The sequence below is a fragment of the Falco biarmicus genome, chromosome 10 (genome assembly GCF_023638135.1).
Source record: "Falco biarmicus isolate bFalBia1 chromosome 10, bFalBia1.pri, whole genome shotgun sequence".
NCBI lineage: Eukaryota > Metazoa > Chordata > Aves > Falconiformes > Falconidae > Falco > Falco biarmicus.
In genome coordinates, this window is record NC_079297.1 from 11,572,942 (window position 1) to 11,599,625 (window position 26,684).

Consider the following 26,684-nt stretch of genomic DNA (forward strand, 5'->3'; position numbering starts at 1 on the left):
GCTGAAAAACTGCTGATACAGTTTTGGTGTCTGCTTTTGAAAATCGGAGCCATTAATGGTGTCAATAAATTACAGAAAGTCATGGTAATCCAATTACTGCTATTTTAAAACACTAAGGTTCCTTTGTAGCTATGGAAACAAAAATGCAGACATTAATGAGCAAGGGGGGAAAAAAACCTGGTGTTTCCTTGACAACAGATAAAAAACGTAGCTCCATGAAACCCAAAGGAGAGAATGTCAGAAATACCTTTCCTCATGACATACAACTGAAATACAAGCCCAGTACAATAATATAGCTCACTGCCAGGAAGCTCCACGTACGCTTTCCACGCGACCACATCCCGTCTTTACGCTGAAGTTACCCCGTAGCGTGAGGCGTTCTGTATGTTTCACTGATCATCTGCATGAGGGTAAGAATTAAAATGGCATGTTAAAGCCTGTGATAAGAACTGAAACGCTTTTGTGGCGTGCATGGAGCAGAGTGTTGTATATAGCATGCTGAAAGGACTTGTCAGAGGAGAGGCACGCGAGGTGCAAGGGGACAGGCGCCAGCCCTGAGACTGACCTTGTGCTCTGCAGCGTGGGTGTGAGCAGCGTGCTCCACGGCGAGCTAACCAGCGCAGGGGGGACACTATTCCTACACAGCCAGGTGTTGAAAAGCAGTCGTTTCCTGGAGCGATGCACACATTCTATGTACATACACCTATAATTATACATATAGTACCTCTTTTCCCAGAAAAAAACTGGATAAATATTAGGTGAGATTATGACACAGAAAGGGATAGAAGGAGTGTGCAACTTTCAATTATTATCACTTGAAATTTAGCTGGCATCTCTCACATAAGCCAAAAACATTTTTGTAGAGGAACTCAATATTATTCAATGACAATAAAATGAGAGGAATTGTGATAGAGGGAAAACAGAGGACACCAGTAAGATTACGGGGCTATTTTTCAGTGGATAGCATAGGGCATAATAGAATATTGATATGTAAAGTAATTTATTAAAATTGATAAATAGAAGAGTTAATTGGCAAATTTCCCATAGGCATTTTGGAAGAACTGAATCTTCAAAAAAAGGCTTTCCTTCAGCTCTACCTAGCTGATGGTATCAAGAGCATCCCTTTGTAGTGGGAAGGAAAGTATATCAATCAGTTCAAAATTTTAAATTATTTTGTGTCTATAGCAATAAAGAGCTGGATACTAAGCTACAAGAATGCAGGGTTTCCTTGACAACATGTTGAGAAAAAACATAACTACATAAAAACTTATGGGGAAAATAAAAAAAACCCAAACCATAGATGAGTTGGCTGAATGGTGTGGCACATGGGTTTAGGGATGTGACTGGTACTGGGCTGAGGTCACAGTGACGGGAACGCTGTCTTTCATCAGTTCTAGTTACTGATGCTTCCTTTTACTGTTTTTGACATTGATCTGAAAGTGTGTTCAAGTGATCAGTGACCCTGTCAAATTCCAGTCTCTTCTTCTGTACATTTAAGGTAGTGTAGCTGGAGCTTTTTAGAACATTTCTGAATACTACCAGAAGTTCTGAAGTTACTTGTTTTTCTATGACAAATAAGAAAGAGATGAAAAAATGAGTATGACTATACACTAGTTTGTGCATGTGTAAAAAACACCTAACCTTGCTGACTTGAGCTGAAGCAACTGTTCCTCTGAAAGCTAAATTGCTTTTAAGTGCATCATAATTGTAATTACCCATATTTATGATGCGATATGCCTGAAAATACTATAGCTTATTACTCCAGAAGGATAAAACACCTGGAAAGACCCTTCATATTCCTCCTGCAAAACATCTGTTTTGTAGAAGAGGCACCATAACACCCTCTGCTTTTTAACCTTTCAACTGTCAGCAAAAGAGTGACTTGAGCAAGGAGGAGGAGTTGGAGCTCTCTTCATCACCTCCCTATCACCTGGTACTTCAGAAGCAAAGCTAGAATCGTGTCTGCTTTTTCTCTCAGATGTCTAAGTTTTTTCTTGGGTTGCAGACTATTCTTGTGAATTAAATTATAAAACAGTCTTTCACTAGGCCTGCTTACGGTGAATTAATACTAAAAAGCCAAACCAAATAAAACCCAAAATCAACCCTGTATGATGATTCAGCATTTAGAGTCTTACCTGAAACACATTAAATCTAAATTTGGAAAAAAGATCTGTCGGATTTTAATGGAAGATGGTTTGAGGCTAGCTTTTTCTTTCTTTCTTTTTTTTTTTTTTTTTTTTTCTCCTCCTTTGGGTGAGTGTCTATGTGTGCAGCTCTGCTGTTGGGGTGTGAAAATAATCCAAGCACTTTAAAGAAGAAAATAAATTCTTAGTGAAACACTTAGGTTGTATGCACAACCAGCTGAACCTTTCAGTTTTTCTGATTACCTTACCATTTTCTCAGCAGCCCTTGAGTCTTTTCCCTATGGGATCCATTAGTTTTGCCTTATGTTTAAGTTTTTTCCCTTGTACTGGGTTTTCTTTGGCAAGTAGATCTGTGTTTGCTTCTAATGAAGCTGTGCCTCTCCCTTTTGTTGTTCAAGCATGTATTTGTCTTTAAGTTCTTTTCTCTTGGACGTTTTTTTTTTCTCAGTATGGCCTAAGGGTTATGCTCTTCTTTAGGGTGGTGGTTCTTGCTGTCTTGAGAAATAGATGAAAATTGCCCTGTGGATCTTCGCAGTTGTTATGTAGTATTGATATGAGGGTAATAGTTGGCTGTCCAATTTACTAGTATGATTTAATTCCTCCTGCTTTGAATATTTTTTTTATATTCAAATTTTTCCAAATTTTTAATACTTGCTTTAAGAAGTCTGTCAATTTACAGAGCTGTGATCTTTGGGGGAAAAAATACCATGTTATGTACCATAGTTGAAATGTGCCTTTGGTTGAATGAAAGTTGTGTAGGCAGCCACGGGTTCTGTACATTCAAACTTAAGAGTTCACATCTATAAAAGAAATATTGGTATTTGTGATAACCAATCGCAATATTATGTAATGATTCTTCATGGGAATTAGTCCTCAGAGGAGCATTAGGTGCGTTTAGAGATTCCAGATGTGACTTTATCTGCACCAAAGTGGCCAGCACCAAGGCAGAAACGCTGAATGCTGCAGTGACTTGGAAACAAGAGCACTGCAGAGTCACTGGACATAGTTGTCCATGACATACTGAGACAAAAATGAGCAACATATATACCTTTCAGAATTACTGCTTCAGGCTATGTGTTTATTACACTTCAAACTGGGTCAAGAAAACTGTCATTTTTTTTAGAAATATGAATTACAGTAACAGATTCAAATGATACCACTCATTAATAATTCACAGGGTTTCACTGGGCAAAAAGTGTCTCCACTGCGCAGAAAGTACACAAAGTTTAATTCAGAGTTTGGAGAAAGACAAAGTAATAAATAAGGTAAAAATCTGTCTTTTTTACTTCTATACACACAACAAAATTACAATGCTAGGAAAATTACCAGTTTTACTGAACTGATTTAAGCAATTTCAGTTTGCAGTCTACATCATGTTGTACAATTACACTCAGTCTGCTTGAAAGTAACCCTGTGGGGAGCCATTTCTTTTCTCTCGAAATAGGCACTTTTCTGTATCAGCTGAGGCCACAGACATTTCTCTGGCAAAACTTTCCTGGAGCTGACCTCAGCTGTTAGTTTATACATGAAAGAAGAATTTAAGTTTCTACTGTGGTTAGTAGCCAGACCCCACTTAATACCAAGTCAGCCTGTACGTCTGTGTGTTAGAGGTAATATCTCTTTGATGGTTTTACTGGACAGATACAGAACTGAAGATCCTCTTTCATTCACCATAGTGTGATTCATTGTTTAACTACCTTTATCGGATTAGCAGTCTGAGGTCCTCAAGTCCAGTCTTGCTGGTTTTACTCACACGCTGAATGCTGCTGGTTTGGCATTCAGCTCAGGATCCTTGGGACCGGGCTGCCTGCCTCACGCTGTGGCCGGGAGATGGGGTGAGGAACTGCCCACTGTGCACTAAATAGCAATATGGGCATCACCACGTGTCTCCTCTCTTTCCCACCCCCCTCTGCTTATGCATCCAGTTGCCCTGCTTTTTATTGGCGGCACAACACCAAATGCAATATAAATCCTGTTTGATTTGGGGCTTATTTGAATGTTTGAAAAAGTACACACCTAAACCATCACAATCGAGAATGCATGTGCTTTGTGTCCAAGCACATCATCTTCAAGCTGGATGTCTTCTGTCATCCATACATGAAGATAAGCATTTAACAGGTACTGGTCCCTTCCTATCATGGGCCAGCCAAGTCATAAAGGTTCCCTGAAGTTTTCAAGCTCCGTTCTAAAACTTCTCTCTGTTTCACTCTTTGTGGCCGTGTTTGAGAAGTGTTCTTGCTTCTCTAACAAAGAACTTCCACCTGTCCCCACAATGACAGTGTATTCGCAACCATTTATATTCACCTTTTCTTGTGCCAGCAATTATACTTGAGCTTAAACAGCATTTTCAATCTCATTTCCTGATATTATAGCCCCTTTTGCCCTTCCTTGCCCCTTTGTCTCGCTCCTGCTGGTCTCCTTTCTATCTACTGGTTACAGCAAACATTCAGGTCTGTTCTCTGTCCAGCTGGGATTGGTGAGCCTGATGCACTGCTAGATGCTGTACAAAAACGGGCTGCCAGGGTGTCCCGGGTTTTCTTGGCTGTGTTTTGTGGAATATTCAAGGGAATAGTCATGGTCTAAGATTTCCTACCTGGCCAGCTGTGGAGTGGCTGCTATGTCTTATTGTACCATGCTACTCTGTGCTGCTGAGATTTGTGTACCTATTTAGCATGTTCAAAGGCAGAAATACAGGTGTCCTCTGAAGACTTCTACTGTGGAAATCTGGATGCCTTTCGAAGTACAAGGTCTTGTAGGTTAATTAAAAAATAGCAAAAATCAGAACAAAATGTTCACACTATGTAAAATCAAAACCCATCCTAAATACTTAATTTACCTTTTTTAATTTAGAGGCTGAGGAAGAAACTTGACTGGATTACATCTGTTGAGTTGAAAAAAATAAAAACAACATACAAACCTTAGAAAAAGATAAAAGAAAAAAAAAGTAATAATTTTTCATTTGTGCCTGATGGGGTTGTGTTGTGTTTTTTTTTAACTGTTTGCAAATCTTCAGTGTAATGGTTTGAAACCCAGTCGTGTCATTTCTTTACGCCCACACACAGAGCTGCAGTAGTGCAGACACTGTAGCAGGCAAACCATATTACCAGCATCGGCCATTAAAACTCTTCCTACACCAAGCGTGGGCTGACTTCACCCCCTCCTCTCTTTGCACACACCCCACCACCCACCCTTCAATTTTCAAATGCTTAAAAAAAAAGAGAAGAGAAAGACACTGAAAAAAGAAAACAGGATGCTTCTTTTGTTTCAACGCTGTTCCAGGGACCCGAACCTCTCCACCTGCCTGTGAATTGGCCACCTAAAGGTTAGCAAGTGTTTTGTTATCATTTTATATAGACAGAGATATAACTAAATTTTAGGTGGTAAGAGAGAAATTTTAAACTTATAATTCTTTCAATGTGGTGGTTCTTTCAGTTAGCAATGAGCAAGATTTTTTCCTAAAACACAAAGCATTTTAGTACTGGCCCCACTTCTGTTTTTAAGAGGGCTTTAATCAGTATTTTTTCACCATTTAGTCTAACCTCCTAAACTTTAAAAGATGGATTAGGGTTATTATTTTTCTGTTAGAGCAACCTGTTGATTACAGACTGCTGGCTGGAGGTTGTTAACTCTTTCCTAACAAGGGAAATGCACAGGATCAAATTAGATGAAAGGACAAAAGAATGGAAATCCTTTGAGATTTTTAGATTTTTTTAAGCACTAACAATCCTAATTTTTTCACTGTGAAGCCAATAACAGTGTTACAAAACCAACAGATATGTTAAATATGTTTCTTTTTAGAAAGAAGTGAGGTAAATTTAAAATAAAGACATAGAATAAATCAGAAAGCATTTCTTATGACTGAAGCTGAGAAAAGTAGCAGCACGAGAAGTAGAATAGGAAATGTTCTCTGAAACAAATTGCATGAAGAGATCAAAAAAGCCAATACAATGTTTACTTACACACTATAATATATTTTAGCTAACAGTGTTCTTACTGATTTAAGCCTTTTGAATGTTTTCATTTATGGATATTCAAGAAAAGGAGAATCAAAAAGATAGAAAACTGTATAATAATGATCAAAATGGTGCTATTCTAGAATGAAGGAAAGGTATTACCGATCACATTCCTCTTAAAAGGTTTTAACACTGCATTCTGGTACAGTGTTTACAAAAATAAAAAATAAAACAATTTCTCTGATATTATGTAATTGTGGAAGTACAGTGTCAAACATATTTGTCCTCAGGGATGGCACAAGAATTTCAAAGTTCAATCAGCATGTTTTCTAGTCTTTTTGCACTTTTATAACATAGGAAGCAGAGCAAAACTTCAGGAACAATGACTTCTTAACAAGCAGCAAGATTTCCCAAAGTCAGAATCTGAGCAAGAATTGCTATCATTGAAAGATTATGAGCGTTTCAGAAAATCAGGGAATTATATATTTTCAGTCTAATTTTGCATGGCACTAAGGCTCTCACCTTGGCCAGTAAGGTTATAAGCAGCCTGCACACTGGTGGTGGAACTTGCCTTCTTGTAAGATCAGACACATCCCTTAAGAACAAGTGAAAAGGTGGAGTCAGTACTTCTGTTATGAGACATTTCAAAGTATGAAGTCAAATTGAGAAAAGAGCAAAGGCAGAAATAGTTTTTAAGTAAAACAAGATTAACAGTCATTTCTGGGCTAATCAGGAAAGGTGTCAGTTCCATTTTGCTAATTTGAATTAAGGACTAGAAAGCACCAGCATTAAGGTACACTCATAAACACTTAGGTCAAACAAGTAGTTTAAACTGCCTGCCCAAAATTTATTTCAGACCCTATGGTTCACTATTACTTTATTGTACTAATATTTAAGTAGAAGTTTTGTCTAGTCAATCAAGGGAGTTCTTCGTACACACTGGCACGCTGTGCTAGCCACCAGTGGTAGACTAGCGACTGGAAATGCTAATTCCAGGATCTGTATCTTCTGCTGACAGTGAGATATTGTGTGCTGTTCTCAGCAGCATTGGCCTCATAAGAAAAATTAATAGTTAACGATCCTATAAGATACTTTCTTTTCATTTAAGGTTGCAAGGTACTGTAAGGTACTTTAAACCATGTAGTTGGCAGGATCTTTGAAGTCTATCATTAGTATATTAGTATATTAGAAATCCTTATTAGTATAGGTATTACTCAATTGCACCTTTGACTAAAAATGACACCTGGAGGTGTCTTTGAAGGATGCAGGGTTTCAGACCCCTGGGAGGGAGCTCTTCCCGCAGATTCCTGGAACCTAGAAATGTATACCAATGGTCTGTGGGTCTGTCGTCTCAAATCCTGATTGAGACATGAATTGAGAGTGAAGTGCCCTGTAGCACCACATACTCCCTTGCTGTGTAGTACCTGACAGTACACTTATCTTCACACATAGTTAAAATAGATATTTTGCTGTATATTGAGCCAACTGAAGTTAATTGATTTTTTCTGAGCAGGATAATATTTTTGACTTAACTGAATGTAAGTAATCTTTCATAGAGATTCCAGCTTAGGAAGTGACACCCAAAAATAGATCAGTTGAAAAGAGAAAGCAAAAATCACTTAAATTTCAAATAGAACTAATGCAGCGTAATACTGGTCCTCTGTGTTAAGTGTACAGTTCAAATTACTTTCAGCCACTGCAGCAACCTGTTCATCCACACAAATGGGAAGGATCACAGGATGCTGTGGAGTCAGTCTGGCTCCAGAGTCACTTATTCAAGATTTTAGATCATGCTTCAAGAGATTCTGCTAAGCCCTGAAACCTGTCTGATAGTGGCAAACATTCATGCAGTCACTTGCTCTAGTTGTAACTTGCTATATTTAGGTAATGCCTCTAACTCAGGAGAAGTCTGCAGTTTTAGCCTTTAGAATTTGATATGTTACTGAGTATTCTAAATAATGATTTAAAAAACTTAAATATGTTTATATAAGTTGTTACTTAGTTCCAGCATACTGCTGGGACTATTAGTACTGTTTAAAACAAGTGTCCCTTTTAAGTAAGTTCACCTTATCTTCAGATAATAATAGTCTCAAAGTGGAATAAATTATAATGGACTTCAGGTATGTGATAAAACTGAAGAGAAACTGATTTTGACTGGTTACTTAAAATGCCCGTAATCATCTGTTTGTATGGTTTGATTCGTGCCAGGATTCTGTTCTAAGACGTGCATCTTTTTGTCTCCATTAGTTTGTTGATTGTAGCATGCAATAATCTTCCAGAAGATCTCACCTATATATAAGAATCCATTCCTTTAGGAAAGTGTCTCCCAGCAGAGCTGACACTAGTTGCTGCATATAGTTTTACCCATATGGACAGAAGGAATCTGCAGATCAGCAGCATGAGTCATTGAAAAGCAGTTCACAGTGTCAAGTAGTTTTCTAGATTGGCTGATGTTAAGCATTTGCAGTGCCATTACCAATTACTGGGAGCATTTCAGGGAATAATAGAAACTCGAAGGATTTAAATTAACAATACTAGGCCCTGTTAAGAGCTTTTTTGCCCCCTGAATAACTAAATAACAGGCAGGAAAGACAGGAACAATAAGAAATATTTCTACACCTCCAAAATTAGGTGCCTACTAAAGCAGGGTCCAGGAACAAACTGAAAGCAATACAAACAACGGGCAAAACTCTCCAAGATCAATAAAGCCGTGCAGGATGAAAATCCATCGACACCTCTGGTGTTAGTCCATCATCTGAATTACTACAAGAAAGGCCTCCACTGCAGCGGGTATCGGACAGTCATTGCGTTACAGTTTCCCCACTACCCGGTTTACACCACACAGGCTCCAGCTGTCTGAACTGGGCAGGTGCTCCCCACAGCCAGATCAAAAGCCACACCTTCCAAAATGCAGTGTGCCTAAGGAATTTTTACAGGCCAGATATGCTGATTTTGTAATATTATAGGGAATGCATATTCCACTTTGCGATTTACCTGGTCTCATAACAGTGGAGGAAGTAGCCATCCCAGTCCATGTTGTAAAGAGGTGTAAAGATGTAAAAAGCATCCTGTGATCCTTCCCATTTGTGTGGATGAACAGGTTGCTGCAGTGGCTGAAAGTAATTTGAACTGTACACTTAACACAGAGGACCAGTATTACGCTGCATTAGTTCTATTTGAAATTTAAGTGATTTTTGCTTTCTCTTTTCAACTGATCTATTTTTGGGTGTCACTTCCTAAGCTGGAATCTCTATGCAAGCATAAGGAACTGCTGTGCCCCACCCCCCCACCCCCGTCCACCCTGGCTCTGCTGACTGCTTTACCTGAAGGCTCTTCATGAAGCCAACCCACAAACAGCATCTCTTAAAAAGATCTTTTTACTTCTCTTGACTGTCCCCTATGCTGTTCTCCCTACAGCTTTTAACAACTTTAGGGAGGTTTGTTGAGCGTGACCTAAACACTTGTAACATTCCTGAAGTATTTTCCCTGCTGGTTACTGCTTTCCACCCCACCGCAGGGCACTGTTAGAAGCAGCTGGTGGGTAATACCCATGCTGGGTAAGTTTAACATTTCATATGTAGCAAGTATCTTCTCTCCACCACTGTTTTCTTTTCCAACACATTTTAAGAGAGAGCTTTACTCTAAAGTTATAATCAAATTACCCTTAGGGGTATAAAGAAAAAATTCTACCATTGCGTCAGCGTATGTCACTGAATGGCACAACATAATGCAGTGTACGAAACACCTGCGTTTCAAAGGCAGCTGATTCTGCTTGTAGGTTCCTACATGAATACTGATACAGGATACGAAGAGACTGAAATGCTACTTCATTTTCTTCTGTTTCATCTCTTCCTGTTTTTTGAAGGTTGTTACTGTGACACCAATGTAAAAAAAAAAAAAAGAGAAACCCAACTTCCTACTTCTAATCTGTTTCAAGTCTTTGTCCTTGTTTCTGCTTGCATCAAGTATTGACAGAAATGAGACTTTTGCTGAAATGCCTGGCTCAATAAAAGGTACGTGAGCTAAAATTATTTACAGACTAGAGGATTCCACTTCTGTATGCTTTCTGGCATTACATTTAAGGTAGGGACTTCTAGTATAATATACCATAATTATGTATGTTCAGAATGTTGAAAGGCTGCTTCTGTGTGGTACAAAAATAAACTCACTCTGCCATGTCTACAGATGATACCTGGAGACCAAGCCAGGGGATTGAGCACTGCATCTGCTTAAAAACAATGGTGCTCCTCTCAATGGTGTGTCAAAAAATTCTATGTAAGTGCAGGAAATAAGTAGTTACATGTTTAATGATTTTATTAACAATGATGGAGAGTTGCCAGTGCCTTTATACATGCCATGCAGAAGACAAAAATCTTTAGCTTGTATAATCCAAGATTATTATAATAGTGCTGATAAAATGAAGCAAGTTTTAGAAAATGTATTTGGAATTCAGGAAAAAAATTATATAGAAAAAGAGGAACACATTGGATTTAAAATGAGTTTCTACACCACCCCCTTTTATAAGAATACTTTATATTTGCATATAGAATAAGACAGTCTCTGCTACACTGATTTGTTGTCTGACACTACTCCACTTTTTGACTTTTCAGTGTTCCACACACTTACCTATGGCGTGTACCTGAAAGTATAATTTAAACCAGGAGCATAAGAATTGTATTTAAATGAAATTTTTGTTGACCAGTTTTGATAGCTAAAGAAACTAATTCAGAAAATGTTGGACTGGCCAAATCCTGGTTTTAGTTTAATTTATTGGAAATTTTTCCTTATCTAATTAGGATAAAGTTTTTATACTAGTAGTTCGATGCCACAAGTTACAAATTGAGCTCAGGACATCAGATTGATGCTCAGTACCACAGCCTGGGGGGTAACCAACAAAAGAAGTTTTTCTACTTCAGGCAAGTACTTCCCAGAATTAGCCTTGGGGTAGAATTACTTTGAGAGAAGCTATTTTTGTCAATGTACAATGAAATACAGTGGCTTTTTTTGGTAGAAAACAACAGATGTGAAAAGTATGATCGTATTTGCCAGAGTAGAATACAAGCCACAGAAGTTTCACTTGGGAAGAAAGTATCCTTTGTTTGCTGTGAAAAGCAGCAAACTACCACAGCTGGTAGAAATGTATCATTAAACTCTTAAAAGCAATGAGCTTGTGTATCACCATTTAGTTTAATTGTTGAGCATTCGTTAAAACTTTCCTTTAAATTTTCTGTAATCAATTAGGTATTTTCTTTGTAGAACATTACACAGCACTGAAATGATTCTCAGAATAACACTGTATTTTGGGCCCTAGAAACTTAATAGTATAAGCAAAATTACACAGAGAGTCTGGTAATTTGGAACTACAGGATTCGTATTAAAAACATCTGTCCACCACTAGTCCTACTAACTTACAGGCTGGCCTTGAAGGGCCCAGCAACTCTGCATGCACATGAGGAGATTCAAAGAGAGAACATCATTTGTGACACTGCAGCAGGCTTATCGAGGTGGAAATATAAATTCTGTGTTTCCACATTTTTCTTTGGGGGAAGGAGGGGAGCATAGATACTGTGACTTGTTTCGTATGATGTGGTGCTTGTTCGATGTTCTAGCTCTGTGGTATTCAGACTTCACTTCTCTTCTTTGAGCCTTGTCTCTGTAGCATATTTTTGTCCCCTTGACACTTCTTTATTTGCACATCTTTGGACAAACTACTGCATGCTTAATATCATTGGCTTATGTCTTATCACTTGCTGCTGTTTTCATTGCATGCTGTGTTTAAATTGCTGTAAATTAAGGTGACTGTATAGCTTAAGAACCATCTTAAATGGACTTGAAATGTCTATAACCTCACTTTGCAAATTAGAGAAATCTACTTTTATCCCACAGTGCTAACCACACTGCATAATATAGATCATAATTCCTTTAACAAACCATATTCTTTTAACATTCTTTCATCAGTATAGTCAACACCTGTATTATAAAGCCACTTAAGTCATCATTCCATATAGAAACGTCTGAAGTGGACAAGAGAAGTGCATGCTTGATAACAGTTTTATTTATAAAATTAATGAGAAAAGAGGACAGGCAAAATCTAACACATTGCTGTGCTCAGATCAGGTCTTTTTATGGGTTGTTTTCTGGGATTTTTATTACACTCAAATCTTCGGGTGAAGGCAAAGAATCCCACCAGGCACTGATACCTTTCCCATAAACGGCCCAGCCCTGAGATCCCTGCAGTTGGTAGCAAGTTTCTCGGTTTCCTCAGTGGCTCCTCAGCAGTTTTGCTGACGCATGTAATGCACGCAGAGAAGCTAATGGCCTTGCTCATGACCAGAAGGAAAGTCAGAGAACACATCCCAGGGACTGCATTGCTGATGTTTTCTCCACTTTTCCAATTCTTGGAATAAGCAAAGCAGATCAGAGACAAACTGGAAGAAACCTTAGCTGTGAAACAGAAGTTGCCAGCCAGCCACAGAACTTCCAGAAGTGGTGCAGTGAGAAGTGCAGAGTAATAGCTACTGGGTTCTTGGTACATTACTTTTCTGTTGCTCAAGGAGCCAGTTATTTACAGTTGCATTGTGAACTACATGTAGGGATGAAATAATCAGTCAGATTAAAGGCAATACCCTAATATACAAAACTTTTTCCTTTGCAGAAGACTGATAACCAAGAGGGTTGCTTTATCTTTCAGTTTCATTTTTTCCCCCAATATACTTAATATGAAAACTACCTGAATTCCTAGTCTATTTGTTAAGATGCTAATTACATTTAGTACTGAGCATGTAACTTATTGACCTCAACCTATTCCATTTGATCATTAATAGAAAGTTATTTTCCCATTTTTTCATGTGATGTAGGTCACTTGTTTTTAGCTGTGAAGTAACAGAACTTTGCTTGAATCTCCATCCAACTTTATATCAACTTACCAGCTTTATTAGCTGCTCTAACAGTAACTGAGGAATACTCAAAAACAATTGCATGTATTATTTCAAAAATTCTCAGTAACTACAAGCAACAGAGATTTTGCTTTGAAGACCAGTAACATTGTGTGTGTGTGTGTGATATGGTACCCGTCCAAATATCAAACAACATTTATAAATAATTTTTTTACTGTTGTTCAGTAATGATTACCTGTTAAAATGGTCCATGGAAGGTACAGAAGCACCACTACAGATTATGCAGTGAGGCAACAAATTGCAGATTTCACACTTAGCCACTGATTATTATATTGCAGACAGGGTTTTTATGACGGTTTGCACAAGAACCGCCTATTATTCATAACAGCCAATGGATACAGAGCTGTGAGAATAGCTGAGTAAGAATGTGAATAAACATTCACATATCTCCTACTTTTCACCCAAACTATAATTACAAGAGGTTATGCTGATGCCTCTATCCACTCTTCCAAAGATAATTTTAAACTACCTTATTTTAATAGCTTCCTAGTTTGTTTCTAAGAAAGAAAAAGACAAAACAAATTTTTGTTAAAATAAGTAGTCTGTACCAGCACCAACCCTGAATGTATTTGGACAGATTTCATAAGAATAGGTTCACTTTTTCCAAACGCTGTGTCTACAAAATGTTTTCATCTGGCATCAAAAGCATCTAAAAATTAGCAGTATACCATAATACTGCCTTTAATTAGACAAAATTCATTAGGGCTGCACAAAAGACAGCTTTAATTTATTCCATTATTTTCCTATGATACCATCTTTTCTGCTTTGTCCATATTTATGTAAATCTCACTTGTAAAACATCAGTTTCATTTTGTTCACCTACTTTCATTTTGCATCACTTATTGCAATGTGTTTAGTCTTAGCCCATTTAAATTGGGGAAACACAGATAATAACACAGCCATGTTTAATGTCCTGTGTTTGGAACAGGTTGCTCAAAGAAGCTGTGAAGTTTTTATCCTCAGAAGTTTTAAAAACCAGACTGGATAGCACCCTGAGCAGCCTCACCTGACCTCAGTGCTAACTCTGCTTTGAGCAGGTGTTTGGGCTAGAGAGACCTCCTGTGGTCCCTTCTAACCCTGATTGTTCTCTGTATCTATATTAACATTTATAAAGGTAAATTCTTAAATTAAAAAACATGGTACAAATATGGAATGGGAATATGGTTCAAGAAAATGAAACAAAATCAAAATCAGAAAAAAGAAATCAAGAAATGAAACAAATATTATTTTTGGGATGCTGAGAGCCTCCACTTGCAACTCTGATACTCAGATGTAGTTTTAATACTTAGTACTTATTGTAGGTTTTAAGTGCAATGTTTAATGTTCTTTACACTGTACCAAATTTTAATTCCTAGCTAAGAATTGAAAGATGAATCAATTTAATTGGAAAATGTATTATTGTCTGTACAATGCCTGTATACAAGATACATCATATTATTAACTGCTAGCTTTCCCAGTCCAGCAGTTTTTGAAAGTATTTTTGTTTTATTTTGCTATCTGAAGTTTCCTACTTGTTTTGTTTCCCCTGCCTTACAGATACATGAGCATATGGCAGATAACTCTTGAAATGGAGGCACAGAAGCAGCCTGGCTTTACAGCTGCACTAGCAGATCGACCAGTCCCAACCTCTTCCCTTCAGCCTGTGCAGGGTTCTTCAGATCTCAGTCAAGGCAGTGTGATTCCTCAGCAGGAACAAGCTCTGTCCCAACCTGTGTACCTAAAAGCCCTTACCATACCGCTGTACCAGCCCGTCCAGGCAGGATGCTTTCAGCCAAACAGTCAGTTAGTGACTGGCAGGAGCTGTGTGAATCTCGACAGCAGTAACATACCTCTAATCCTGAACCGACTTGTTCCTTCAGAAGGCACAGATCAGCCTCAGCCCGTTTTTCAGAAACAACTTGGGCAAACGCTAACACTGAACATAGTGAGCACGTTACCAATTTTATCATCGCCCAATTCTTGTGTAAATGCATCTTTTGGAAGCCCAGGAAAATCAAAAAAAGCTGGGAAATATATCTGCAAACACTGTGGACGAGATTGTTTGAAGCCAAGTGTCCTTGAGAAACACATTCGCTCGCACACAGGAGAAAGGCCCTTTCCATGCACCACCTGTGGTATTGCATTTAAAACTCAAAGCAATTTGTATAAACACCGAAGAACTCAAACACATGTCAACAATACCAGACTTCCCTCAGACTCTGACAACAGTGGTGTGTTGGAGCAAAATGAGAAATCAACAGAGAGCATCACCTCACAGCAAGGCAGCAAACTACTTAGTAGCACCTGTGAAGACAAGGGGATGCAGATGAAGCAAAGGAGTTCAGAGACCAGTGCTGTAACAGACACCAAGAGACTTCATGACCTTTCACCACCAGCAACAAGCAATTCACCATTTGCTTCAGAAAATCAAGAAACAACAAATCAGTCCCTTAGTTCAAAGGCTAATCAGGGGGTTCCTGAAAGAGAACCTCAAAGTTTATCATCTCCAGGAGCTTTGCCAAATGGTCAGTGCCAGAGAGAGAAGACACAGGAGCAAAGAATTGCAACTGCCAATAAGCATATTCAGTTGCAAAGGCAGCAGGCAACCTCTTGGGAAAAACAGTGGGATTATAAGCCATTTGACTGCAAGCTAAAGAAGTGTGAGAGCACTGACTCAGGGTATCTGTCACGCTCTGATAGTACAGAACAACAGATGGCATCATCCAGCCCGTTGCATAGTCTCTATGAACACAGCACTGAACTGGAAAATGAAAACGCCTTCAGCAGCTTAAGGTGTGCCTTCAGAAGCAGCGCCAAGCCAGAGGCAGCTGAGAAAGCTACAGCCTTGATGCTCGAGAAAAAGAGGCTGGAAGAACACATTTCAAAACTTATCTCTCATAACAAAAGTGTGGTGGATGATACCCAGTTAGACAACGTCAGGCCCAGAAAAACGGTCCTTTCGAAACAGGGCAGCATTGACCTGCCAATGCCGTATACATACAAAGACTCTTTCCATTTTGACATCAGAACTTGTGATGTAAATAGGAAAAAGAATCTTTTCCTTTGTTCAGCAAAATCTACCTTTGCACCCCTAGAAAAAGGCAAGCCAATGTTTTTTCATTCCGTTCCCACCCAGTTCTCCACAACGATAGACACCACACCAGTTACACGGAGCAACTCCTTGCCAGTTGTGGAGGGCACAAGAATGGTCCGTGACAAAGCAGGTTGCTCAAAGCCTCCTTCTCTTACTAAGCAGTCTGTAAATACAGGCACTGCTGGTTTGCTGCCTAGCAACAATCTTGCTGCAAATTCGGTGGATTTTCCTAATAGCCATCCCCGAGCTCTAGTCAGACAAACAGCAGTGGATGATGTGCCACTAAGTAATGTGGCTGATCATCCTCCTCTGTCAGAGGAGTTGCAAGGAAGTCAAAAGCTTGGGGCTGGAGAGGTAATCAGTGCTAAAAATAAGAAACCCAGTCAAAGGAAGTTAAAGATGTTCTCTCAAGAAAAATGGCAAATGTATGGAGATGAAACGTTTAAGAAAATCTACCAAAAAATGAAAAGCAGTCAAAATGCCAAGAAAATTAAACAAAGGGGGAATAAGATTACAGATATTACAAGCTTCACTCCTGATTCAAAGGAATCAGTCAGCAGTACTGAAATTACTGAGGAAAGAGATGGCAGGAGCTCTGTCACTGACAGTCTCTCCTCCCTTGTGACGACAGGTTTAAACACTGGTAAATCAGAAACCTGTGGTAACAGTAATCGTATCCTACAGAATGTGTCCCCCAGGAAAACTGCAGAGAGCTTAACCTACCTAATGGAGACATCACATTCGGTAAATGCTAGTGCACGTACCGTAACGAGCAAAACTTCTAAAGAGCTTGGTGGCAGTGACACGGAGAAGTACACAGCTGGCAGCAGCACAGTGCTAGCTCCAAGCAGTTGCGAGCTCAGGCTTCAAAATGTTCAGTGTCAGCTGAACACTAACAGCAGGAACAATGACTGCTTGCCAGTACAGAGTACCAAATGGGAAAAACCAAGCCCTGGGAAAGAATCCAGTCCATTGGAATCAGATTGTGAGAGCACATCAAACAATTATGGAAACCATAGCAGGAATAAGGAAACGGGCCAGCATGCCCTGATGCCCCTGTGGGTCCATTGCAACAACACAGAAGCTGCAGGGAAATCCCAGACTTTACCGTCAGAAAGAAAAAAGCTGAAATTTGAAGTGGAGAAGACACAAAACATTATTTCAAAGTCTTGCCCTAGTCCCAGCAGCAAAAACAATGCAGAAACTGATGCAGACAGAGTCTATTGCACTAGCACTCAGTGTCTTCCCGCAGCACCGGTGAAATTCTCCAGAACTGCAGAAGAGCAAAAATTAAGCAAAGGAATTAATGAATCCACTGGAGGCACTGAGAATGTAGAGTATATGAAAACAAGCGAACTCTCCACAAAAGCTCTTAATTATAGTGATATTAACCTTCTTTCACATGCAGCAGGTATCTCAAAAGCTTCATTTGTGGCATTTTTAGGGCCTGAATTAAGGGGAAGTGATTGCAGCTCTTTTGCCTTGCACAATGCAACAGATGAAGATGTCAAAACCTGTCTTAAGAAAACAGGAGCGAAAGTACCATTTTCCAATGACAATGCTGTTGACCTGCCTTCTAAAATTCATCATCTGCAATCTGGTCATTTAAATTCAGTCCCACAACAAAATGCCTTTTCTCCAAAATATATCCTTAAATTGCCGCAAGACAGGAGAGCCTCAGATGTGTCACTTGTGCTTAGTTCAGAACAGAAGTTTACACCTTGCACATCTGTGACAGACGCTTTAAGGAACACCCCCTGCTCTTCCAGCAGTGGATCACTCAGTTCTCCTTCTAATGATGTGTTTTGGTCTCCTTCAAAAGTTGAAGTGAGACAAAAGGCCAGCAAAGGAGAGCTACGATGGAATGTACATGCAAACTGGAAAACTCCAGTATTTTGTTCACCAGTCAAGTCAGAAACAACAAATACCTTAACCACAGCAGATAACAGCTTTTATAACCAAACCTGCAGGCAGCAGGATATTGTAAGAGATGCTTGGAAAAAAAAACAGAACAAAAATAGATTAAATTATCAAAGGCAAACAGAAGAGAAGTGGATGAGCATAACTACTTCCTCTACACAGACCCCAAAGAAGAAAATATGCTTTACTTCTCTGTATACAAGTAGTTTTTTAATATCAGCTGACATTAAAGAAGAGAGAAAGGTTTTACATCATCTTTGCTCAGGAAGTGACTCTTTGATAATGACATCAGCTTCTAGCGAGGGTGCGGAGCCAACCGTCATGGGAGGGGACACAGGTGGAAGTCCATTCATCCTTAAGGACATTTCACCAACACTGCAGGACATGCAGCATTTTCAGAGCTCAACAGACAACCCCACTTATTTTTGCCATTCCTTCGGCACTTATTATTGCCACACTCTCACCACTCACTGTAAAGAATTCCCAGTGCTACCCCACAATAATCTGACTTGCTACTCTGGAGGTTTAACAGTATCAAGCATGAAGAGCACCTTCCCATCACTAAATGCTGAACCTCGATTAACTTGGTGTTGTTTAACAAGAAGCCTTCCTCTGCCTGCTGAGCAGAAGGGGAGTGCGGACTCTGCTTATTCCTCCATGCACACCTGCCACAAGGAATCTAGCAATGAATGCACACTGTCAAAGTACGATATTTCTATTTTCAAAATGAAAAATATTAGCAAGACTGTGGCATACGGCTTAACAAACAGGAGTTTAAAGACATTGATTTCATCCCTTTCTAAAGGACAACAGGTGCAGGAGGTAATGTTAATAACCCTATTTCCTTTCTCAAGAGGGTAATTGTCTGACACCCCCCACCCCCCCACCCCCTTAGAAAAATAAAAGAACTATCTAAACTATATTTATGGACATTTACAGACATTTTTTGATACAGAATTAACAATTTAGTTTTTTATAAGAGAAGTTACATTCATTCAATGCATGAAAAATACATGCTTTTGTGCAAATATTTGTTTCTTTCACTTGAGAACTTCAGTAGGAATGCTGTCTAGTGAGAAAAGTGTATTTCTATTTCTTGATTTTTCCCCTTATGAGTATACTTTATATTCTTCTGTATTTATATCCTTCTGTAACAGCGTATATATCTCACTGTTTTAATTTTAAATGAATATTTGAATTAGAGTAGGACTGAAGTAGACCGTTAATGTCAAGACTTCATTATGCTTGGAGGTACTTGGAGTCAAAGACAGACTATGTACTGGATCTCTTATCTTTTAGATACACTGAAATGTCAACCAAAATTGCATTAATATCCTGTAAAGTGTTTAAGGCTTGGAAGGTGTTTTAGGTAAGTGGAGGTAGACTGGTCTATCTGTACAGATCCTAGAACAGCTGTAAGACTAAGCTTATTTTTTATATAGGAACAAGAACACAAAAGAACATACACTATTTCTATATAGATCCACAAAAGCAGTGAGTTGTTTGATTTTATAAAAGTAGATGGACAAATCGATTAGAAAAAACTAACAGACAAATTCTAGGAAAAAATCAGAGTTGTGCTATTTAACTGCTATGTTATTCAGTGCTATTTAAAAAGAGTGTAGATTTCCAATCTCTCAGTTAATGTGATTCACAATTTTCATGTACTTAACTTTTTCCCAATATTTTCAACAGTTAAGCTCGGCAGCTCCTGGTGGTGCTTTCAAAAATATTTCAGAGCAAAAGCAGAAAACAGTTGTTTGCAAAAAGGAAAAAGTCTCAACAAAAAAACTCAAGAGGAGCCACAAACAGAAAAAGATTAAAGTCACCCCAAAATGGTAAGGAATATGGTTTTCAGCTTGCCTAGATACAGACATGATTTTGCTAAAAGGGTGTAAAAAGTCCAATATGAAGTCACCCCCAAAATCCAACCTTGTCAAAATGAGGGGAAAAAATAAATTTCAGAAAGAGCTATTCCCAGACTGCAAAGGTTCCACAAAGGTGAACTATAAAACACGTCAATATATTGTGTATTATCAGGAACAGACTTTTCTAAGCAGACCAGACATATACCAAAGAAAGATGATGACTGGCCAGTTGACTCTTATTATGCTTGAGATATGATTCTTATCTGTCAAAACTGTCAGCAATTACTTTTGTTTGAAGGGAACCAAAATACTTCAGTTTTTAATCCTGTTACAGCTAAAAGCAGTGTGCGAGAAGACCCTTTTGTCCTCAGAAGATCTATATCTTGAACTTGTATTCACAAGAGAATGCAGAATAAATATCAGGTTCTGAGACAATCTAACAAACCCATCTAGTTTAAAGGATCATTTGGTTTAAATAAAAAGCAGGAAGAATTTGAGTATAACACTGTGAAAGGCACATTGTATCAATCAGTGCAGTTTCTCCTTGTTTAATGGGAGATCGTATCAGTGGAAGATTTAGCCTCTAGTCTTTCAGGAGTGTGGGGCAGCAGAATGTCTGATTAATTGCTTCAAGAAGAAACACGTTGTGTGCATACAACCTTCTGATTTTATTTCATGACCAGAATCAGACAGAGTGCCTTCCTTGTGGACAAACCAGTGTCAGTAACTTAATCACCATGACGAGTTTGGCAAGCAGTACTGCAATTTTGAAGAATCGTAAGAACAAAAATAGAAGACTCGGGTCTATGTTGTTCAGTCTAGTGACATTCTTCTATGACTTTTTTCTGGTTTGGTTTTTGGGTGTTCTTTTTATTTCATCATTGGTTTTTGGTTTTTTTTCCCCTGCTGCTCTCACAGTTTCTTTATTTGCTATAGCAAATAAGGACAGGGACTCAATTAAGAACAGGGTCCTGAAAGCTCAGGTCATACATATTAGTAGCTAACTGGCCAAACTGTTAATTATGAAATGTAATATATTTTTCTCATACACCAAACACCCGAATAAGCATGCCTTTTTAGATTTAGTCATTACTCTGTCTATAGTGACTGATTCTATTGATGTAGGAATGGGACCTGCCAATGTACTTTGGTCTCAGTCATGAAGAGTAAGATCTAGCTAGAGTAGAAAACAAAGCAGAGTTGGATTAGTCAGTGCCAGTTCCCTAAATAATTGAAATAGTTATGTTGTTCATTAGTGATAATGAATAGGTGGCACATAAGAAGTGAAAAGTAAAAAAGCCAACAACAGTGCAATCTCGGGTGATTCCTGTGCGATTCAGGTCTTTACGAAATACGTTATTTTAAAATTCCAGGTATAGGAAAAAGGATCTATTATTGCTGAACCCTTTTCTCTTAGCAAACCATGGATTTACTGAATCCTACCAAGGAAAAAAAATAATTAAATAATTGTGGGTCTCTTGCCTAAAATCCTGATTTTTTTTTCAGTCAACGTAAACATCTTCACAGTAGTAAATTGCTATTAGACTTAAACCTGATGATGTGTTATTGTTCTACTCTGGCTGCTTTTAAATCACACGTACTTGTTTACCCATTCAATGCCATTGGCAATGCAGGTACAGAGGGAGGCACATGCATGGATATGCTCAGTTGAAAATGAGCCAACTAAGCAAGCGGCATTGTTTTCCAAATGGAACACTGGATGCTTTGAAAAAGGGCTGTTCATCACAACCCTGTAAATTTAGTAAGAAGTGCCATTCTCCTCAACCAAAGGTACAAGGTAAGTATTTTGGATATTTTTTAATGTATTGAATGTTTAATTTGTAAGAGAATGAACGCTAGCAGTATCTCTGATATAAACCTGTTCCACATGGAACTGCAAAACCACTTTTGTCCTTTAGCATGTTCCGTGAATAAAAATACAATAATCTTGCATATTTTCAGAACTGAATGCACCGTGACTTTCATACACTTACTTACATCGGTGAATTTGACAGTTAGGAGGTTTTGAAAAACACATAACCTTCCACTAGAAGCCTAGACAGTTTTAAGATGGATCTTTATCAGTTTTTGAAACAAGACAGTATGTTTGCAGTATAAAACAAGTTTGGTGTGATGACTTGCTTTCTGTGTTTCAATGACCAGCCCCCCATTTAAGTAGCAGTATTAACACAAATGATGTTTATGCCACAACCATCTTGGAAGCGGGCACAGTACCTTGGGCTTGTTCATAGCAGATATGAATAGCCGTTACTTTGCAGGACAGTAATGGCCAATAAAAAAACACCCCAAACCAAACACATAGAAATAAATGAGAAAATCTATCAGGCTTTGAATAAAGATTTATAGAAAAAATAAAAACATAGAAGCTAGTCCAGTGATATGTTGTGAAATTTAGTAAGGTCTAGCATGGGGGGGAAGTAAATATCAAAGTAAAAGTTTCTTCAACTTCTTTTCAATAGAAAATTACCTACACCAGCAAAAAGACACACCTTGTTCCACCTCAGACAAGCCACTTTGCAGAAGGAAAAAAGAAGGAAAGAATAACTCAGGAATATCTTCCCATACTGAAAATCTAAACCATGTTAAACAAAAAGACAAAATGGATAAAAAAGTAGGTATTGTACCTTAATTCATGTATTACTTTCTGTTGAAAGAAAAGATATTGGTGAAACTTGAATTATATTCAGCTGGTTTGAAGTTTAATTTGAGACTACTTTGTGTCACAGCGTTTGTTTAAAGATGTGTTAAAGTTTTTTGGGGGTTAAAATATAATTAAAACTTACTTATGTTAGAATTAGCTTTTTTAAAAGAACAATTAAACTTGCATCAATCGAAAAGGATATTTCTTGTCCTTATTGTCAGAGGACTGATTAGCACTGATGTTGGGGGTGCCAGTAGATGCAGCGCAGTGTCCTGAGACAGAGACAGTAAGCTTGAAATCAGAAAAGTGAGGAGGGTGGTAATGGCCACACAACGGTGGGAAGAGCGTGTATCCAGCATCACAACTGAATTTCTTTAGCCCTTTTGGAAGGCAGTGCTGCTGTGGTTTGAATGCTACCAACAGCTGCATTAGTGAGAGGGGTCCTTAGACACATCTGCATGTGCTGCAAATGATGCTGTTGTGTGCAGTGTCAGCACAGCTCATGGCAGCATTCTGTGCTTATCCTAATTATACTTTTCCCTGGACTTCTGCCGGCTGCACTTGAAGACACAAAGTACTGAGCCAGACTGCTGTTATGTAGCATGAGCACTGGTACTTCATGTAGCAGAAGCAGTATCATATTTAGGAATGTAATAAGTGATTTTATTTCCTGCATCTCTTGCCAATCCTCAGACATTGCAATATTTCTTACATATTCATCACAAAGACTTTCCCCTACACTGCACAAACACCGTCACAATATGTATATTAAAATATCTTAATGAAAAGAACATCATCCTGGACAATACATAAGAATGCAGCTTGAAACCCCTAAGTCCTATAATCTATAAATTATTGGCATGGTCTGTCACCTACCCAAAGGGAAAAAAAACCAAACCCAAACCTAAGGAAAAAAATACATCCTTTACTACGCCTCCCACAGACATTGGGAGAAAAAAATAGTTTTCTCATCAAAAGAGGGGTGAGTAACTTGGTCTGAAGAAAAAAAATAAATAAAAAGAGTACAAATATAATCAAAGTTGTATAAATAAAGGTTGATATTATGCTTAATTACTCAGTTGATGTGAGTTATAGTAGAGGTAAATTTTTTCTACTGATATAGTCAGCTTAGTTACCATTGCACTTTTATGAAGGATGGAATTTCTCTGGATTGAAATACTTAAATGTAAATTTTTTCCCCCTCCCTAATTTCTACAGGACATTTCTGGGCAAATCAGGAAACACACAAGAACAAACTTCTCATTTCAGAACATTACAGCTCCCCTGGAAATCTCTGTGACAGCTCATTCCTTTTCACCCACCGTCAATACAGCCGTGCAGCAAGTCAGCAGCGATGTGGAAATCTGCTGTTTAGTGACACAACCGCTTGTGCACCAGCGATCAGTACCAGGGGAGTCACAGCTATATGTTCACAGTGACTCAATGGCATCTTCTTTTTGGTCTTGCCCTTCTGATTTTACAAATTCAGGCACAGGTGACAAACTTGACAGCACAAACTCAGAGACTACTGGTCCTCTTTCCTTACATCTAGAAACAAGCCAGGAAAACATACTAAATGTAGAGTCAGAGAGTCAAAGATTGGGTATGTTAGACGCGGTGATCCAGGCCTCGGGAAATGAGAAACCTCCAGCTGAAGAAAACACATATTCGCCTCCAAAAGAAAACTCAGCTCCCGGTTCCCAGCCTGCATGTTCACATTTATTTGGCTCAAAAGCTGAGTCTCTCCCTGAGTCAGTCCCAAGGGCTGCATTACCCAGTACTGCATGCACAGAGCGGGCAAACTTTTCTCAAAACATCCTTGACCTTCACGGCAGTGCAGACAAGAATGGAACGCACTTGCAGTCCAACAGCTCCAGAAAGCCACACAGTACAGCTACTACTACCACCTTTAAAAAGCCCCCAATTACTCCCAGGTCCCCGGAGTTCAAGACTTGCTCTGCAACGCCTTCCAAGACGTACAAAAAGAGAGGTTTAGAGATGATGAGGAAGCAAACCAGAGTTGAGTACGATGACACTAGCAGTGATGACGAAGATAGGCTTGTTATAGAAATATAGCAGATAGGCTGCTAACAAGATGTTTATATGATGGCCCATTACAGAAGGAAGTACCACGGATGTTTGATCTGTATTTCTGAAGCACCTTACAATCAGAAAAGCCATTCCTCTGTGCAATAGGCAGCATTCTCTTCTGAGGAGTCCTTTCTTTCAAGGACTCAAACTTTTTCAAAAAAGCTTATTTGAAGCAAAGAGGGAGCTGGCATCACACATTTAAGTGCAAGTGGTAAACTTGTGTTTATGAGGGGTTTCCAGCATTGTTAACATTCTTACCAGTCGTGTGTAATTCCCACAAGTGCTAGCTGCCAGTGGCTATATTATTAAAAGGCTGCAGTGTGTTTATTTACTACCAACAATACAATAGCAGCAGCGTCCTCAGTACATGAGCTAAGATTTCCTGGAAGGCTATGGATGTATTCTCTTCTAGATACTCTTTTTTTTTTTTTTTTTTTTTTTTTTTTTCCAGTCACTGCCATCTGTACTGGGAGTGACACACTGGCATTAAGGGGAAGATCTGTTCCCTAAGTATCTGTGATATTGGAAGAGTCTGGAAAAATGCTGACCTTTTTCCATGTTGCACAAATGTTAATGCTTTTTTGTGACAAATGACACAAGCATGCTTTGCTTTGTGTTTTGTGCCTTTTATGCCAAGATTTGCTCAAATATTCTTGATTTCTAGTCGGAGAATATGGGTGTTAGCTATTGATATCTCCTTGTAAAATTTCTGACAAGGATTTTCACATTATATTCATCACATTGTGCTCCAACTGATGTAATCTGGAATGTTCCATTTTTATTGTAATCTTAAATTTAACTGCAATGATGCTATTTTATTGAGAGTAAAGAAGCTATATGGCATAGATTGCTTTCTTTTTTTAACAGAAAGTTTTGTGCTACGAATTCTAAAATTTACTGGTTTCTATGTGAATAAATAATGAGATATTTTAATTTGACCAAGTCTACTCACTTGCTTGATTAAACTGATCAACATTAAAAACATGCCACTTCTACATTATAGTCACATTCCATACTTCTTATATTGTGAGTTATACATAGGGTTTTATAGATTAACCTACATGGGATATTTGGAATTGCTTTTATTTTAAACATGCACAGGTAAGCTTATATAGCTCATGCTTACAAAGAAATCTAGTATACTACATGAGAAAAATAAATGCATATGTGCAAAAAGATGCCAAAACAGCTAACAGAGATAGAACAAGTCCCATGCAGTTCTTGTGTTTTCAGATGTCTTACAAACGTGCCAAGACTTGAGGTTGTCCATACAGAGCTTCACCTTTAGCCTCAAATTATTTTCATAATTTTATTGTTGGTACAGAATACAAAAATCATGATCAAAATACCAATTCCCCATTCTAATGTGTAAAAAAACCCCAAACCAACAAACTTAGGAAAAAAACCCCTATCTTCCACAATAGAGGATAAATCATGAAAGATATTTTTCCTTTTCTAAAGAAGTTACAATATTACATCAATTACACCAATAATTGGTATCAGGACTGCAAGGAAAAAAATTGAGGAATACTAGCTTAAGGAATTGTGCATTTTTATTCTCCTACTTTACTTCTCTTTTACCAAGTGCTGGGGCTTTATAACAATGGTATTACAACCAATCTGTTGGGTTATGGTGAGAATTTGCAGCTCAGACATACAGAACCCTGTGAATCTGTTCTTTTGCTACACTTGACGGTAAAACTGAGGTTTACAGAAGTCTGTCTGTCTCCACACACCGCACAATGAGGGGCTAAGGTGAGGTAGTGGCCTCCTGAGCTGGAGAAGTTTAGTATTCAGTGCTCAGCAAGAACAGGCATATAGGCACCAGCGATGGTGGACCACAAGGCTGTGTGAATTCTGTATTTTGTTGATTGACATAGAGATGAACAGAATGATACAGCTGTAAATTGTTCTTATATTAGACTTTTCTCCTTATCCTGTTAAATTATTTTATCTTAATAAAGATGAAACATGAAGATCTTGGTGCATGCACTAGTATATAGTTCAAGCATACTAC

At 38.4% G+C, this 26,684-nt stretch overlaps 1 protein-coding gene across 2 annotated transcripts; it reads left to right on the forward strand.

The window, feature by feature from the left end:
* Positions 1 to 5,248: 5,248 nt before the first annotated feature.
* ZNF831 (zinc finger protein 831) lies at positions 5,249 to 25,605 on the forward strand. 2 transcript variants are annotated; one of them, XM_056354782.1, is made up of 6 exons: positions 5,249 to 5,466; positions 14,590 to 18,868; positions 19,742 to 19,884; positions 21,549 to 21,712; positions 22,395 to 22,546; positions 23,795 to 25,605. In XM_056354782.1, exons 2-6 carry the CDS (start codon positions 14,594 to 14,596, stop codon positions 24,650 to 24,652), a joined length of 5,592 nt encoding a protein of 1,863 aa, XP_056210757.1. In that variant the 5' UTR covers positions 5,249 to 5,466; positions 14,590 to 14,593; the 3' UTR covers positions 24,653 to 25,605. The 2 variants fall into 2 exon arrangements, with proteins under 2 accessions (XP_056210757.1, XP_056210756.1); XM_056354781.1 differs by lacking the exon at positions 5,249 to 5,466 and adding an exon at positions 9,988 to 10,110.
* The last annotated feature ends 1,079 nt before the right edge of the window (positions 25,606 to 26,684 follow it).

What these genes read in the sequence shown, in the direction of transcription:
- ZNF831 (XM_056354782.1), top strand. Translation starts at nt 14,594, where the DNA reads ATGAGCATATGGCAGATAACTCTTGAAATGGAGGCACAGAAGCAGCCT. An exon ending in TCCTCAACCAAAGGTACAAG is followed by an intron (nt 21,713 to 22,394) that starts GTAAGTATTTTG and finishes TCTTTTCAATAG; the next exon opens with AAAATTACCTACACCAGCAA. An exon ending in AAGACAAAATGGATAAAAAA is followed by an intron (nt 22,547 to 23,794) that starts GTAGGTATTGTA and finishes TAATTTCTACAG; the next exon opens with GACATTTCTGGGCAAATCAG.